The sequence below is a fragment of the Oncorhynchus tshawytscha genome, linkage group LG14, assembly GCF_018296145.1.
Source record: "Oncorhynchus tshawytscha isolate Ot180627B linkage group LG14, Otsh_v2.0, whole genome shotgun sequence".
Taxonomy (NCBI): Eukaryota; Metazoa; Chordata; class Actinopteri; order Salmoniformes; family Salmonidae; genus Oncorhynchus; species Oncorhynchus tshawytscha.
The window spans coordinates 48,379,987-48,395,540 of record NC_056442.1 but is presented as its reverse complement, the minus strand read 5'-3'; the positions used below and the strand labels follow the sequence as shown (position 1 = coordinate 48,395,540).

Here is a 15,554-nt window from a genome sequence, read left to right as displayed (position 1 = left end):
CTGCCTTGATCAGGGGCAGAATGACAGATTTTTACCTTGTCGGCTCGGGGATTCCATCCAGCGAGAACTGGTATCTTACAGGTTCTGAGATCCTTATACACCTGTGTGACACGGACGGCTGCTTTGTGGTCAGTGGAGGTCAGTTTATGAGAGGAATTGTAGGATATTATGGACCGTTGGTGTAGTATCGTAACATAATACCTGACTTCAGGATGGTAAGAATCACAGTCAGACACATTCAAATCCATCTTTAATTCAACAAAACATGTTATACCTGTATTCACTCGTCTCCCACAGTCTGAAGTCATTGTTCCAGACCATATTAGGAGTCTGAAATTGACTGGATGGCTACAGTCCTGTCAGGAGTTTCAGTTGGAGCTTTCACGTCAAGTTGACTGGATATTTATTGAGAGCCAGACAGAAACAAGAGTCTGGTAATGATGTGTAACATCCACTAGATGGCATGATGGTGTATAAAATATTTAGTGGCTCACAAAGTTAGTGTCACTCCATCCAAACTGACACGACCTCTGTTTTCCAGAGAACTGTATGGATGCTTATCATGAGCAGACATTACATATCATCTAGCTGTGACACCACACTGTGAACCCTGGGAGACACCCAGTGCCCCTTAAAGACATTGTGCAGTATGACTGCCAAAGCTAATGGCCTCCAAGCATGGTAAGTAAGAGCTGGTTATAATGATAAATTCAACTATTTTTACCTCTGAAAGTGTCACACCAGCTAACACCATTAACACCATTTAATGAGGATGTTGAAATCTCTAATGTTATTGTTTATACTGTATACCCAGGGGGCAGAAAGGTTGATCTGGCATCTGTGGGAAGAGCTCTGTACTCCTTGTTTTAACTGTGTTAAGAGAGCACTGGATCCACTCGACTAGTTAACAGGATAATGGCCCTTCTGCTGCAAGCTGGCTGTCTGGGGAACAACAGAGCTCTACACCTCTCATCAGTGCTCTACAGCAGTGGTGCAGAAGTGGAGAGGCAGGCCAATAAGGTGGATGAATGAGTTTGGCTATTCAGGTGTCTGTCTTCATGAATAGAGCCAGGAGTTTATTTATACTTTATCCCTACTACTCTGACATCGCCAAGTGGATATTCTCTGACCAGCACAACCCCTCACCTCAGCAGGTAGGCCTTCGTGCTTGAATCGAGATCATCTCGGCAGTGTGTATTACACAATCCTAAAACAGGTCATTTAATGAAAACTACTCCTCCTCTGCTCTGTCTGTATTGTAGATGTTTGTAGAATCTATTTACTTGAACGAGGAAGTGCTGATGTTCCAAATCAAAGGAAACCATGATATCTTCCACTGGCTAAAACTCCAGGCCCACAATGGAGCCGCAGATGCAGAGGTTCTATTCATCTGTCTGATGGTTTCCAGTATTAAACATCATCTGACAAAATCTTTGTGATAACGGTTGAACTGCTCTTCTATAGCAAGCTGTGGCCCGTATGCTGTTCTGGGGCCAGCAGGGCGTGTCTCCAGACATCCAGACTGCTGTGAGACACTACGAGAGCGGAGTTGTCTGTCTGCGGGGACCCAGTGTCCATGTAAAACTAGGCCATAGTCCTCATGCAGGTCCGAGGTGAAACACTCAGTTTGATGACACCGTCATCAGTCTCTGTAGTCATCCTAAGTTCAATGATAGTAATGTCTTTTGACAAGACCATCATTACATTTAAGGGCCAAGGAGTCAAGAAAGACATTCCAAGGGCAGTCACTTTCCTGAGGAAGCAGTAGAGCAGGTTGGTCCAAATGATGTTCTGAACGTTATCATTATGCATGGGCTGTAGGACTACAATGACACCTTCACAATTGCTCATCATACCATTCTATCCCACAGGGTTTCACGCCAGCGATCAACGCCCTTGGCTGGTGCTATGAGCAGTTTGAGAAGGACTACTATTTTTGAAAATGTATTTTAAATAAATAAATAAATTAACTACCACATTTACATAAGTATTCAGGCCCTTTACTCAGTACTTTCACCTTTGGCAGCGATTATAGCCGCGAGTCTTCCTTGGTATGATGCTACAAGTTTGGCACACCTGTATTTGGGGAGTTTCTCACATTCTTCTCTGCAGATCCTCTCAAGCTCTGTCAGGTTGGATGAAGAGCGTTGCTGACCAGCTAATTTCAAGTCTCTCCAGAGATGTTCTATCGGCTTCAAGTCTGGCTTCTGCCTGGGCCACTCAAGGACATTCAGAGACTTGTCCCGAAGCCACTCCTGCGTTGTCTTGGCTGTGTGCTTAGGATCGTTGTCCTTTTGGAAGGTGAACCTTCGCCCCCAGTCTGAGGTCCTGAGCGCTCTGGAGCAGGTTTTCATCAAGGATCTCTCTGTACTTTGCTCCGTTCATATTTCTATAGACAGGTATCTGCCTTTCCAAATCATTTCTAATCAATTGAATTTACCACAGGTGGGCTCCAATCAAGTTGTCCAATCAATTTCTAGTCTCATAGCAAAAGGTCTGAAAACATATGTAAATTGGATATTTCTGTACATAAACAATAAAAAAAAGCAAAAACAATGTTTTCGCTTTGTCACTATGGGGTGTTGTGTGTAGATTGATGAGGGGGAAAGTCATTTAATCCATTTTAATTTTAATAAGGCTGTAACTGTAATTGGTGAAACTTGTTTCCACAGTGATTATATGCAGTATCAAGAAGAACTACAACTAAAAACTAAGAACTACAACTAAATCAATGAGTGACACACATGGAGTTATAAACAGTCTGCATTGACTCTGTCATTGGATGCATTGTATCTCCATCCATCCCTCCAGCACTGATCAGGATGGGTGACCTGCTGTATGAAGGACATGAGCAGGGACAGAGAGGGGTGGCAGGAGCAGAGATGTACAAACAGGCAGCACTAAGGAGTGTGAAGCCATTACCATCTCATTAAAGGAATGCCGTCACATTCATCTGCCATCCTTTTTGTGTGTGTGTGTGTGTGTGTGTGTGTGTGTGTGTTTCTGCATGCTTTTTCTCACAGGGCTGGTACAGTATTGGTGGGCTTGTTCAAGAGGAACAGGGGTTACTGTTGTCCATCCTGTCTGAACTGGGTCTGACACAGCATTACATGGCAGATAACACTGAGCTGGCGACTACACTTTACTGCAGGTATGTACTTTGCCACTGTACACCATTCACAACAACTGCCATCTATCCAACCTGAGGGTATGATGGTACTATATTACTGTCAAATGGCTAGGCTGTTCTTACTGTACAATTCCTATACTTTTCCATATGTGCAGAGACTCCAACGGCACAGCTGAGTCCTACTTGCCCTGCAGATTTGCGATATCCAGTGCATATCTGCAGCCTTTCCAAAAGACCAAGTTATGTATGATGTTGGAATATTGAACTTGTAGTATTCAACATAGATGTACAGTATGATATGAAAATTGATATTGGGCTGTCTTCTCTCCCTCAGGTCTCTGGTACTGTGGTAGTTGCAGTTCCACCAATCCTCTTCATCATCCCCTGTGTTCTCAGGGAGCGTGGCATCATGTCTTATCATCTCTAGAACCAGGAAGACCATCAGCCTATCATGTCTTATCATCACTAGGACCAGGAAGTCCATCAGCCTATCATGTCTTATCATCACTAGGACCAGGAAGTCCATCAGCCTATCATGTCTTATCATCACTAGGACCAGGAAGTCCATCAGCCTATCATGTCTTATCATCACTAGGATCAGGAAATCCACGTGTCACACCCTGATCTGTTTCACCTGTCTTGTGCTTGTCTCCACCCCCCACCAAGTGTCTCCCATTTGTTCCCATTATCCCCTGTGTATTTATACCAGTAGTTTCTGTTTGTCTGTTGCCAGTTTGTCAAGCCTACCAGCATGTTTTCCTGTACTTGTTTTTCTAGTCTGTTTTCTAGTCCTCCCGGTTCCGACCTTTTCTGCCTTCCTTGACCTCGAGCCTTTCTACCGTCCTGTACCCATCTGACTGGTTAACGAACTTCTGCCTGTCCTCGACCTGCCCCTTGTCTATTAATGAATATCAGAGACTTGAACCATCTGCCTCCTGTGTCTGCATTTGGGTCTCGTCCTGTGTCTTTATACCATCAACCTATCATGTCTTATCATCCCTAGGACCAGGAAGCCCATCAGCCTATCAAAACTATGAGGAATGTATCAGGAGCAACTCCCAGGAAGCAATTTTTTTCACAGATTGTATTCTCATTTTACAGATTTAGTTTTTATAGCTAAAGATAAATTGTCTTTTGTGTTTTTATCTTTGTTTTATCTGGAATGAAGATAGTACAATGTCCAAAATGTAATGTATAAATTCATTCCTATGTACTGTATGATCATGGTTTACAGAACTTTCTTTTGATTGAGGTGTATCAATAAAGCAAACTGATTTGACAAATCATTGTTTTTTATTGACTGGGGCTCCAGTGTAGAACAGATCATTCAGGGGGTGAGGAGTGACTAATACCGTGGTGTCCCTGAACATAGTCATTTCCCAGGCCCATAGAGGACCGTGCTCTTGGCCTCTGGGCTCCAGGGCTCCTGGTAATGAATGACTGGTCACGCCCCAGGGGTTCACCAGGCCTGGCACAAACAGCAGGTGAACAGCAAGCTGACACCTGTACACAGACACACTGGAGCCTGGAAAGCACACAGTTACCCTTCTAATTGAAACAACATGAAATGACTGAGTCATGAGCTGGACGGGTAACATTGTAGTCTGTTTTACTGTGTGGTAACGTCACAGTCCGCTCTCCCCATACACTCAAAAGCAGGCAGTACGTTACGCTGTCTGCATTACTCTCTGCATTATTCTGTCTGCATTACTCTATCTATATTACTCTGTCTATATTACTCTGTCTATATTATTCTGTCTATATTACTCTGTCTATATGATTCTGTCTGCATTACTTTGTCTGCATTTCTTTCTGCATTACTCTGTCTATATTACTCTGTCTATGTTATTCTTTCTGCATTACTCTGTCTATATTATTCTGTCTGCATTACTCTCTGCATTACGCTGTCTATATTATTCTGTCTGCATTACTCTCTGCATTACTCTGTCTATATTATTCTGTCTGCATTACTCTCTGCATTACTCTGTATACATTACTCTGTCTATATTATTCTGTCTGCATTACTCTGCATTACTCTGTCTACATTACTCTGTCTATATTATTCTGTCTGCATTACTCTCTGCATTACTCTGTCTACATTACTCTGTCTATATTATTCTGTCTGCATTACTCTCTGCATTACTCTGTCTACATTACTCTGTCTATATTATTCTGTCTGCATTACTCTCTGCATTACTCTGTCTACATTACTCTGTCTACATTACTCTGTCTACATTACTCTGTCTATATTACTCTGTCTACATTACTCTGTCTACCTTACTCTGTCTACATTTCTCTGTCTGCATTACTATGTCTACATTACTCTGTCTACATTACTTTGACTGCATTACTCTCTGCATTACTCTCTGCATTACTCTCTGCATTACTCTGTCTACATTACTTTGACTGCATTACTCTCTGCATTACTCTCTGCATTACTCTATCTATATTACTCTGTCTATATTACTCTGTCTATATTATTCTGTCTATATTACTCTGTCTATATTATTCTTTCTGCATTACTCTGTCTATATGATTCTGTCTGCATTACTTTGTCTGCATTTCTTTCTGCATTACTCTGTCTATATTACTCTGTCTATATTATTCTGTCTGCATTACTCTCTGCATTACGCTGTCTATATTATTCTGTCTGCATTACTCTCTGCATTACTCTGTCTATATTATTCTGTCTGCATTACTCTGTCTATATTATTCTGTCTGCATTACTCTCTGCATTACTCTGTCTACATTACTCTGTCTATATTATTCTGTCTGCATTACTCTCTGCATTACTCTGTCTACATTACTCTGTCTATATTATTCTGTCTGCATTACTCTCTGCATTACCCTGTCTACATTACTCTGTCTATATTATTCTGTCTACATTACTCTGTCTACATTACTCTGTCTACATTACTCTGTCTACCTTACTCTGTCTACATTTCTCTGTCTGCATTACTCTGTCTACATTACTCTGTCTACATTACTTCGACTGCATTACTCTCTGCATTACTATCTGCATTACTCTCTGCATTACTCTGTCTACATTACTTTGACTGCATTACTCTCTGCATTACTCTGTCTACATTACTTTGACTACATTACTCTCTGCATTACTCTCTGCATTACCCTGTCTACATTACTCTGTCTACATTACTCTCTGCATTACGCTCTGCATTACTCTGTCTACATTACTTTGACTGCATTACTCTCTGCATTACTCTGTCTACATTACTCTGTCTATATTACTCTGTCTATATTATTCTGTCTACATTACTCTCTGCATTACTCTGTCTACATTACTCTGTCTACATTACTCTGTCTACATTACTCTGTCTATATTATTCTGTCTACATTACTCTCTGCATTACTCTGTCTATATTATTCTGTCTACATTACTCTCTACATTACTCTGTCTACATTACTCTGTCTACATTACTCTGTCTATATTATTCTGTCTACATTACTCTCTGCATTACTCTGTCTATATTATTCTGTCTACATTACTCTCTACATTACTCTGTCTACATTACTCTGTCTACATTACTCTGTCTACATTACTCTGTCTATATTATTCTGTCTACATTACTCTCTGCATTACTCTGTCTACATTACTATCTGCATTACTCTGTCTACATTACTCTGCCTACATTACTCTGTCTATATTATTCTGTCTACATTACTCTGTCTACATTACTCTGTCTACATTACTCTGTACCACATGTTTTCGGTAACACTTTTCTTGACACCCAGTGTTATAACATGTTATGACCACGGTCATAACCATGTCATATGTCATAACAGCTGACATAACCTGTTATAATATGGTCATAACACTGTCAGTGCTCATATATTTAGACCTGTTGTGACATAAATTGTGTTATTTTATGGCTGGTTATGACACCTACACACGAGTGTCAAAACCCATAAAACCTACCACACAAGGCAAAACATTCCATTACAACATAGTCTACTTGTCAACAGTATATTTATGTTTTATAAAATTTTCTGAAATTCACCATATATTATCATTGCAATTGCTCACACATTGATGTCAGGCATGTTAGATTTCAGGAGCAGGACAAAACCACCTCTTTTTGAATGATGACTGATATAAGGGCCCATCTTGCTTATATGGTTATGATGGTCATAATGCTTCATAACAGTGTCATAAAGTGTATTTTCTTAGTCCATGTAAAGTGACACAGTATGGTCATAATGCTTCATAACAGTGTGATAGTGTATGTTCTACAAATTATTTTAAAAATAATGAAAAAAGATGACGTAAAGAATTCGTTCCAACAACAAAGGACTTAAGAAACAAACCTTCAAACTAAAGGAAACTGAATACAGATGGGTTTTGACACTATAGGTGTTGATACCAGCCATAAAATAATGCAATATATCTTACAACAGGTGTAAATATATGGGTCATGACAGTGTTGTGACCATATTATGACAAGTTGTGACAGGTCATGACAGGTCATGACAGGTTATGTCAGCTGTTATGACATATTATGACATAGCGTGTTATGACACTGGGTGTCAAATAAAGTGTTACCATGTTTTTCATACAAGAGTTATCTATATAGACATGTTATGGTACAGGAAATGTAATTACTACATTTTAAACTGATCATCAGGTTATCCATGCAATTATTTGGTTATTTTTTTCTACTCATAAACATGCTTTTGCTAATTGCTACATTGTTATGTCACGCATAATCAGACAAAATATGTAGGAGTGGTAGGTTTCTCACATAATGGTAGGCAACTTACATAATAAGCAAGCATAGCGGTTGTGAATATTTACAGAAAGCTATCAGGCAGGGATTACATCACTACATGATGCTAGTGTTTTCTTCTACTGTTCCCTGTGTGCAGGTACTCTCTGTTTCTCTCTCCAGGAACTCCTGCCCACTATGGGACTCAGGGCTGATGTCTGGGGAGCTCTCACTGTTGTTTGTGGGGGTGTTTTTCTCTGTAAACACCTCCTGGGATCATTTCTGTTTTCCCCTCCTCTTTCTTCCCCTCCTCCACCACCCCTACGAGGTGCAGATTGACTGGTAACAGGTCTGGGCTATTCCCCATTGCCTCATTTTTATCAAAGTTCTTAAAGTTGTTCTGTGCTCCTTTTATGTACTTGCCCAGGAAGTTGCCTCCATCGCCCTTTGAGCCAAAGGACTTGCTGTTCTGCAGGTTCTGATAGAACTTCTTCATATCAGAGTGAAGTCTCCCCACCCCCTTGTTCAGTTCTGTGATCCTGTTCCCCACATCTGTTTAAAAACAAAAACCCCATGAGAGATAGAAACACAAAGAACAATATGTAGCAGTCACTGTTCTCGACTTTAGGTCCAGGTACCTGTATAGGGCTAACACATGCTTTACTGTGGGCACATTTAGTCCCTCTACCTTTACGTGTCGCCTCTCCAAACTCCCTGCGGGCTGCTTCTATGTAGCGCTGTACCAGCGCCTTGACCACCTGCAGGCGATATGACACTCGGTCCATCCCTGCCTCTCCACTGTTGTTCATTGTACTGTTGGACTGGAAGTGTAAAGGAAAAAATGTATGAGTCTGAAGTGATTATGCTTCTGTGTAGTAAGGTTGGTAAAAAGAATGTATATATATCTATAACCCACCATAGAGGCAATAGGAGGATAGTCTGGAATTTTATTTCGTTTGCAGCAACAGAAAAAGCCCCTATTACAAAGGGAAAAAACACTTGCCGAACGGTTTGATGACAATTTCCACTGTTTAAAGCTTGTTACAGAGACCGGTGTTGCAGTCAGTGGCCAGCCTACCTCAGTAAGTAGAACAAGGCCTTTGGAGAGGGGACGAGGTTGAAGGGTACAGGTATAGTGGAGCCCTCTCTGAAGTAACTCAAGTAGAGCTTTGAACGAGCAAACTTCCATTCAACATCAGCATCATCCTGACAGGGACCAAAAGGAGGACAGTCAAAGAGGACATTGTTAAAACACGTTTTTGTTTTTTTAATAAGTTTCCCTCACATGTATCATGCACATGTTAACATGTTTGATATATTGATTTGCGATGCAAGATTATTATTTTATACCTCTATCTTCTGGAATGAATTAGTGATCATGGCGATAAGCATATTGAGCAGGATAATGACAATGACGAGAGTGAAGACCCCATACAGGACCCTGCCCACAAACTGAGCCAGGACAAAATCTGGCATGTCCACATAGCCTTGATTAGATGCACCAAACATGGTCCAGAAGAGAAAGCTGAAGGTTTCATTGAAGCTGAAACCAAAGGAAAAGTGCAATAGGAATGAATGCATAGAGCTCTGTAGGTTTGGAAGATTTTGGCAAAGATTAGAACTGTCATACCGTCCAAGATGTGGAGAAGTTGCGTAGGGCACATAGATATTATTCAGTCCACAGAGAAAAGCTGTTCCAATGATCATCAAGAGAAACATGAACCTAAAGGAGAAGAGGGAAGAAGTGTTGTATTTGTGTTGTAGTAATTTGAACTCTACAACATTAAGTTCATTTTTATATTTGCACATTACTTTCTGGAGTGTCATTTCGAAATACAAAGTGTCCTGACGTGTCCTTGTCTTACCGCATCATGTCATCTATCATTATACCAATGGAGATCTGTAGAGTACCCAGAGACTCATGGGCAGGCAGGATGTAGGCCAGTCGGGTGAAGCTGAGCATGCTGGTCACAGCGAACAGAATCTCTGAGATCAGCTGAGGGTCCTCCTGCCACCATTCATCTCGCACTGAAATAAGACAGGAAATAGCCATACATGAAGATTCATAAAGATCAGTAGGATTAAACCCAATAGTGTACTTTAGGTGATCATATACAGTAACAGGATGTTGAGTTGTATGATCCGGAATTAAATATCATATACAATACCGATGTCTTGTTGGTATGTACAACTCACGTGTTTGGGTGAAGTAGGCACACTTCTCAACCAAGTTTTGGTCTTGGCAAACAAAATGACCAATTGCCATGATGAGGACTCTCAGACCGAAGGAGGCCAAGTACATGCTGAGTACTATCATGTCCAGAATGTTGGACCAGTCCACGATGTAACCCCTCAGACCCTCCGCCCACACATTCTTACACTCACTCCAGAAGAAACCTAGAGGGGAAGGATCATGTCGTTCCCATATTTTCACATTATGCTAATAGCATTTATAGTTAAACTTTCATCTCTAAGTATACACTGAGTATACCAAACGTTAGGGACACCTTCCTAATATTGAGTTTCCCTCAGAACAGCCTCAGTTTGTCGGGGCTTGGACTTTACAAGGTGTCGAACGCGTTCCACATGGATAATGGCCCATGTTGACTCCAATGCTTCCCACAGAGTGGGAAAAACCCAGCAGCATTGCAGTTCTTGACAAAAACCGGTGCACCTGGCCCCTACTACCATACCCTGTTCTAAGGCACTTACATTTTTAGTCTTGCCCATTCACCCTCTGAATGGCACACATACGCAATCCATGTCTCAATTGTCTCAAGGCTTTAAAAATCCTTCTTTAACCTGTCTCCTTCCCTTCATCTACACTGATTGAAGTGGACCTGGATTCACCTGGTCAGTCTATTTCATGGAAATAGCAGGTGTTCTTAATGTTTGTACACTCAGTGTATAAAGGAGCCTATACTTTACAAAGAGTTTGTAAAGAGTTTGTGTTATGAGAGATTGATGAATCGATAGTAAAGAATTACAACATAACATAGACCTACCGACCACCCAGATCATATGGAGAGAGTTGTAGAGGATGTTTTGCTGCCGGGATGCGAACTCATCGCGGTACATCTCCATGAAAATAGACTCAGCTAGAAGGGTGATGATGAACCACAGGTAGGAGGCAGAGTGCAGCAGGAATTTGATCACAGGTATCTTCAAAGTCTTTCCAATCTGAAATAGAAACACAAATCCTTACAACACATCTGAAAAATGTATTTTACACTAGGGCTGGATTCAATCAATATCGGGGGAAGTATCGTGGAAGATCCGCGTTAAAACGTGAAGACAATTTCCGATTGAGCCGACATATGCAGTGTTAACCGTGAATGCAGTCTCCGCAAACACAGGGACATTGTCTTTAAATTTAAATTGAGCTATAAACTCGGAACTTCTGCAAAACTTCTGTGATATGGATTGAATCCAGACCCTACTCTTAGCTCACCTTGGACTTGGGAGCGACCCAGTAGATCATACAGAGGAGAGGCATGGTGAAGAAGATCCCAAGAGACACCGTGAGCTTCCAGACCGTCTTGCTGCCCCGCCACCCTGGGATGTTTCCACACCAAATGGACGACAGCACTTGCTGGCAGATGGGATGACTCACAAACTAGAAGAGGAGAAAAAACTGTGAAAGTAACACATGCTCACATGTTATAAACGTTTCTATTTTTATTCATTTGAAGATCATTTAGTTTGAGTACAATACAGGTGGTATGGGGTAGGTAAAGTAGTTACCAGTTTTTGATTGTAATTGACTGCAAGGCGTAGGCGTGACAGGGTTGGAATCCCCTCCTCAAAGGTCTGCTCGTCCAGTTCATCTTCATTATCGTCATCACAGATGTTCAGGACCGTTGTGACCTCACTCTGGTTGCGACACATGGCCAGCATCTCCACTGCGAACTCCTGACACAGCTCTTCCAGGCTCAGGTACTGGGGCTGAGGAACACAAACAGAGACATACAGAGACTGAAACAACTAGATACACCAGCAGACCTTTAGATATGTGAGCCTTTGTTCTTCCTTTTCTTGACTTCATGTGAGCTAACATTCAAATTTGATTTACTTTACCTTGATGTTAAAATTTTACCAACAAATTGGCTCATTCATCCCCCCTCCTCTCACCTGTAACTATTCCCCAGGTTGTTGAGAATGAGAATGTAACCCTTATTACCTGGTAAAATAAGGGTAAAAAACTGTAAATAATATTGTACTACGTTGTCATTTACCCACAACATCAGTTAACTCATACCTTAAATTCAGGTTCTTTCTTGGAGAGCTTGCGTAGCTCCCGGCTGAGTCTGAAGGCACTGAGCATGGCATCCTCTGTGGTGATGGAGAGGTATGCCCGGCTGGCCATGCCCCGGTAGGTGTTGATACGAGACAGAGAGAACTTCAGCAGGTCATACTGACGGCCGTTCCGGCACTCCAGACAGGTACAGGAGATAGAGTGAGGCAGAGGGATGGCATGACCCTTCTTAGTCAACATGGTGACAATGTCATACAGGTCCTTCTGACAGGCCAGGGTCAGCGGGGTCACTCCGGGGGCAAACTGGGAGTCATCAATGGAGTGGTCAAATATGGCCATGGAGAATGAGCGCACATCCATCTTGTTGCCCTTTTCCTGATCCAGGCGGTCCAGGAGCCTCTTGACCACCCGGGGCTGGTTGGTGTCCACCGCCACCAGCAGCGCCTCGTAGATCTGCCTAAAGTCAAACTTGACGCCCAGCATCAGAGCGGAGAAAGTGTCCTCATTGCCCATGCGGATGGACAGGTTCAGGGCTTCTCTCCACAGACGGTCCTCAGACTCATCCAGCTGGCGGATGATGCCGTCCCCTGTGGACAGCAGGCTGCCCACCAGAAGTGCGTTGTCTTCCTGAATGGCTGCTATCAGCTCCGGGGGGAAATGAAGCTTTTTGTTCACAATCGCCTGCCATTGGTCTGGCTGAGAGAGGATTTAACATGACATGTTGTAATGTACAGTAATTGAATACAATTATCCAGAATATTGTGTTACGAACCACGATTTTACTCAGTAAAACTTTCGGCATTTATATTATATAGTAACTACAATAGTTGTTGTTTTTATCTCATAGTAGGCTATATATATCAGAGTAATCAGTTATTCAAACATTCAAAGTGTTAACCCAAAAGTTTTGTTTACATAAAACGGTACAGCAATATTAGAGCACAGGAAGTCTTACCGTAGTATTGTCCATGTTGGTTAGCAGGGAAAACAAATGAAATCCTCCTTGTCGAGAACCTTCATCTGTAATGCATAATGTAAGTCCATATAAGACTGGTCGCTAAGTCGTGCTTGAGGAGAACAGACTGAGACCTAATGCTCCAGACAGTCAGAGCAGAGACCTGTTGCCTCTGTGTTGCCTGCTTCTGCTTTTACCTCTGTTACTGTGTAGATCAGCACTGGGGATTCCCACCAGAGCACGTTAACGGAACAGAACAACCAATAACAGGCGCCTCCCAAGAGGAGTACACCAATTATCACAGAGCATCTCATCGAGGTTTTAGGATTTGTACAGTGTCTCATTTCTCTTCAATGTTTCTATATCATTTTAATTCTGATCTCAGACCTGGAAATGGGTATCTGTGGTGTATCAACAATGTAGGCACTTTAAGATCCCACAAAGGGCCTATGGCCCTGTTGCTTATAGCCTAATGTAGGTTATCGACTGATGTTCACATGGATTTTACACCTATGGTCCATCAACAAAGTGACCGTCTCCAACAATAGGCTATGTGCAGAGTACACCTTGATATAAAATAATTTAAAGTAAAAAGTATAAAGATATAATTTGCATAAAAATGAACATTTCTGATAGACAATGAAAACAGCAGGAACCAATTAATGAGAGGCGCGAAACCTGTGCATAAAAGCCATGCACTTGACCGGCGCGCTCACACAGATATGGCAGAGGAAACTCACAGATATGGTGAGTGGAGACAGGTTTGCGTTTTCCCAAAAGAAATACAAACATTTCTATATAACTGGGAACCAAACTGGCGTTTGTTTGTTTATATGACTAATAATGTACAAATCATGTTTGACGTGACTATTGGTAGAATAGTTAAGTCAGATAGCAATGTTCGTAACAAACAACTAGGCTAGACCGTTTGTGATAATCCCTTTTTATGGAGGGAAATGTCTGACACAGAGGCGTAATACAGCAATTATTTTAGAGGGGGCACAAAGTATGTGAGGAGAGAGTGGGGCTGTTGTGGAGGAGGTGTCACGTTCTGACCTTTATTTCCTTTGTTTTGTATTTATTTAGTATGGTCAGGGCGTGAGTTGGGTGGGCAGTCTATGTTTGTTTTTCTATGATTTGGGTATTTCTATGTTTCGGCCTAGTATGGTTCTCAATCAGAGGCTGGTGTCATTAGTTGTCTCTGATTGAGAATCATACTTAGGTAGCCTGGGTTTCACTGTGTTTGTGGGTGATTGTCTATGTTGATGGCTTGTTTCAGCGCAGCTCGCATTAGCTTCACGGTTGTTATTTTGTTTACTGTTTTTGTATAGTGTTTCAGTGTTAGTTCTTTCTTTATTAAACATTCAACATGGACACATATCACCCCGCATTTTGGTCCTCCGATCCTTCTCGCCTCTCCTCTTCAGATGAAGAGGAGGACGACCGTGACAGGAGGGTTCTGGAATTCAGAGAACTTTGCATTTTTAATTCTGTTTTCGTTCTGTGTAAATTGAACGTCCCACCCCTCCCTTTGCCCTCAGAACAGCCTCAACTCATCGGGGCATCGACTCTACAAGGTAACCGGGAAACTGTTGAGTGTGAAAAACCCAGCAACATTGCAGTCCTTTGACACAAACTGCCTAGCACCTACTACCATACCTCTTTCAAAGGCACTTACATTTGTTGTGTTGCCCATTGACCATCTGAATGGCACACACACAATCCATGTCTCAAGGCTTAAAAATCCTTCTTTAACTTGTCTCCTCCCCTTCATCTCAACTGATTGACGTGGATTTAACAAGTAACATCAATAAGGGATCATAGCTTTCAGCTGGATTCAGCTGGTCAGTCTGTCATGGAAAGAGCAGGTGTTTTTAATGTTGTGTATACTTAGTGTATACTACTCACACACTTTGTATTGCATATTTGAAATATTTACCTGAATTCCTTACCACCCCACTAAATGTGCCACTACCAAAACATAGTGGGAACGTAGCAATAAAAAGACAACCATGCATCATTTTGATGAACCTTCTATTCCAGATACATTTTAGAAATGATATTTGCATTTATCTCCGCTGGTCCTCTCTAAAATGCTCAATGTTTGTCAAGCCCTGACCTTAGAGACCCTTATTATTCTCTATGTTTCGTTAGGTCAGGGTGTAACTCGGGTGGGAAAATCTGTTTTCTATTTCTTTGTGTTTTTGGTTGAGTATGGTTCCCAATCAGAGGCAGCTGTCTATCGTTGTCTCTGATTGGGGATCATATATAAGTTGTCATTTTCCTTTTGGGTTTTGTGGGAACTTGTTTTCTGTATAGTTTATTTTGCCTTACAGAACTGTGCACCTTCGTTTTTGTCATTGTTATTTTGCTTTTGGTGTCATCAATAAAAATTAAATGTACGCCTACCACGCTGCACCTTGGTCCGGTCATTCCCTAAACGAGGAGCGTAACAATGTTGGTCAGAATCATGGGGGAACAGAGGGTTAA

At 41.7% G+C, this 15,554-nt stretch overlaps 1 protein-coding gene and 1 long non-coding RNA gene across 3 annotated transcripts; one reads left to right on the top strand and one right to left on the bottom strand.

Moving 5' to 3' along the window:
* On the top strand, positions 1 to 1,975 carry LOC112267622. 2 transcript variants are annotated; one of them, XR_002956129.1, is made up of 4 exons: positions 1 to 681; positions 815 to 1,154; positions 1,263 to 1,773; positions 1,872 to 1,975. It is a non-coding gene; the product is annotated as an uncharacterized LOC112267622 (long non-coding RNA). The 2 variants fall into 2 exon arrangements; XR_006078742.1 differs by having other exon boundaries at positions 815 to 1,773.
* Positions 1,976 to 8,083: 6,108 nt separating this feature from the next.
* Positions 8,084 to 13,079, bottom strand: trpc2a (transient receptor potential cation channel subfamily C member 2a). The gene is made up of 13 exons (XM_042296567.1): positions 13,065 to 13,079; positions 12,113 to 12,805; positions 11,599 to 11,799; positions 11,306 to 11,470; positions 10,860 to 11,034; positions 10,051 to 10,251; positions 9,720 to 9,882; positions 9,485 to 9,577; positions 9,205 to 9,397; positions 8,933 to 9,060; positions 8,771 to 8,831; positions 8,543 to 8,675; positions 8,084 to 8,406 (listed from the first exon to the last, which is right to left on the bottom strand). The coding sequence occupies exons 1-13, from the start codon at positions 13,077 to 13,079 to the stop codon at positions 8,084 to 8,086; spliced, it is 2,544 nt and encodes an 847-aa protein (XP_042152501.1).
* Positions 13,080 to 15,554: the final 2,475 nt, after the last annotated feature.

Coding starts and splice junctions, on each gene's coding strand:
- trpc2a (XM_042296567.1), bottom strand. Junction 9,578..9,719: donor ATGATAGATGACATGATGCG/GTAAGACAAGGA, acceptor CTTCTCCTTTAG/GTTCATGTTTCTCTTGATGA. Junction 9,061..9,204: donor ATTCATTCCAGAAGATAGAG/GTATAAAATAAT, acceptor GGTCCCTGTCAG/GATGATGCTGATGTTGAATG.